This window comes from Anopheles bellator, chromosome 2 (assembly GCF_943735745.2).
Source record: "Anopheles bellator chromosome 2, idAnoBellAS_SP24_06.2, whole genome shotgun sequence".
Lineage (NCBI taxonomy): Eukaryota > Metazoa > Arthropoda > Insecta > Diptera > Culicidae > Anopheles > Anopheles bellator.
In genome coordinates this window covers 10,429,249-10,430,627 of record NC_071286.1, presented here as the reverse complement: position 1 = coordinate 10,430,627, position 1,379 = coordinate 10,429,249, and the positions used below count along the sequence as shown (strand labels likewise).

At 57.4% G+C, this 1,379-nt stretch overlaps 1 protein-coding gene across 2 annotated transcripts in view; it reads left to right on the top strand.

The window, feature by feature from the left end:
* The first annotated feature begins 351 nt into the window (after positions 1 to 351).
* The window catches only part of LOC131209019 (phenoloxidase-activating factor 2-like), a 2,097-nt gene continuing 1,069 nt past the window's right edge, over positions 352 to 1,379 (top strand). The window contains exons 1-4 of one of the 2 annotated variants that reach the window (XM_058201985.1): positions 352 to 493; positions 558 to 646; positions 750 to 813; positions 1,207 to 1,306. In XM_058201985.1, coding sequence (XP_058057968.1) covers positions 401 to 493; positions 558 to 646; positions 750 to 813; positions 1,207 to 1,306 — 346 coding nt within the window. In that variant the 5' untranslated portion in view covers positions 352 to 400. Of the gene's footprint in view, positions 494 to 557; positions 647 to 734; positions 814 to 1,206; positions 1,307 to 1,379 lie in introns of both variants that reach the window. The other variant, XM_058201984.1, reaches the window with a different exon arrangement.

Below are 1,379 nucleotides of genomic sequence, written 5' to 3'. Positions count from 1 at the left end.
GAGCGAGCGAGAGACGACCCGCGAATGTTCGGCCAGCTGGCGCCTACCAACACGGCCCTCGAGAGAGAGAGAGAGAGAGAGAGAGAGAGATTCTGCAAAAACAAATCCGACGACGGCAGTAACTCGGAAGCGTGTCAGAGTTGGAAGCGTGTGCCGCGCCAGTCGGGAATGTCGCGTAGCCGAGACACAGCGGGCGCGTTCAGCAGCTGATAAGAGCGAAGTAGGCGCTCGCGGATCGATCGAGGTGCTGCAGTTTTGCGTTCAGCTCTCTGTCCGATTGACGGCCGGGTCCGCTGCGGTTTGACGTTCGGTTTTTTTGGGCAACGGAAGTTCGGCTGGCCAACCTGCTTGCGTGGAAGTGTCTCCTTCGGGGTGTGTTCCGTGTCCAGTGGCCGACTAGATGCCGGTACGTTCGGTGGTCCTGCTGCTGCTGCTGCTGTGGCTTCACCAGCGCTTGCTCTGGCCGTCGGCGGCCAACGAACCAACCACCAAGGTAACGATTGGGGTGTGCGATCGGTGATCGTTCCGTGATCAAATTGGTTCCCCCCTTTTGACAGCGCTGCGGCGGTGGACTGTGCATCCTGCCGGAACTGTGCCGCCCGGTCAGCGTGAACGTGTACGATGAGGTGCATCTGGACTTTTTCAGGTAGCTATCGCGGGCCGCGGCCACTGGTCGGAGTCAGTCGAACCGTACCAAACCGCGGGTGACCCGCTTTAATTCTTAGCGTATCAAGTTTCGATCGTTCCAGCTCCGACGAGTGCCGGTTGCCACATCTCAAGTGTTGCCCGTACGAGCGCATCGTCCGTGCACCGGTAAGCCACCGTCGGTTCTAATCTGCCCCGGTTCTAAGCATCCCCATTCTCACTCGCTCCCGCTCAAGAGAGAAATTCCGCCGTCGGAATTTCGCGAACATTGATAAGGGCGAGGTTTTGGCGAGCCAAAAAAAAAGCAAAAGGAACGAACAGTTTCAAAACAAACGCCCGTCACACCACTGCTGCGTGCATGTTCTCGGCGGTTGCCGGCGCCAAGGGTTTTCGTGTTTTACTTTTCGCTTTTATGACTCAGACCCAGACACCGTCTCGGGCTTTTGGCATCCGTTCAAGTACACTCAGCCCCTGTTCGCCGATGGGCGATGCAATGATGCAGTCCCCGGCAAATGGTGGATTCCTCACGCTCTTTCTCGTCTCTTTCCGCACACCACGCAGGACACGGAGGCACCGGACGAGAACGAAGTGGTGTGCGCCGCCCGGAACAACAATGGCATCGGGCACGTGGGACATCCGGATAAAACGCGCGCCAAATACGGTAAGCAAGGAATTTCCCCCCCTTTCTATGTGAGGTCTTCCCGCTGAAAACTTTAAACCATAAACGTGTGCCA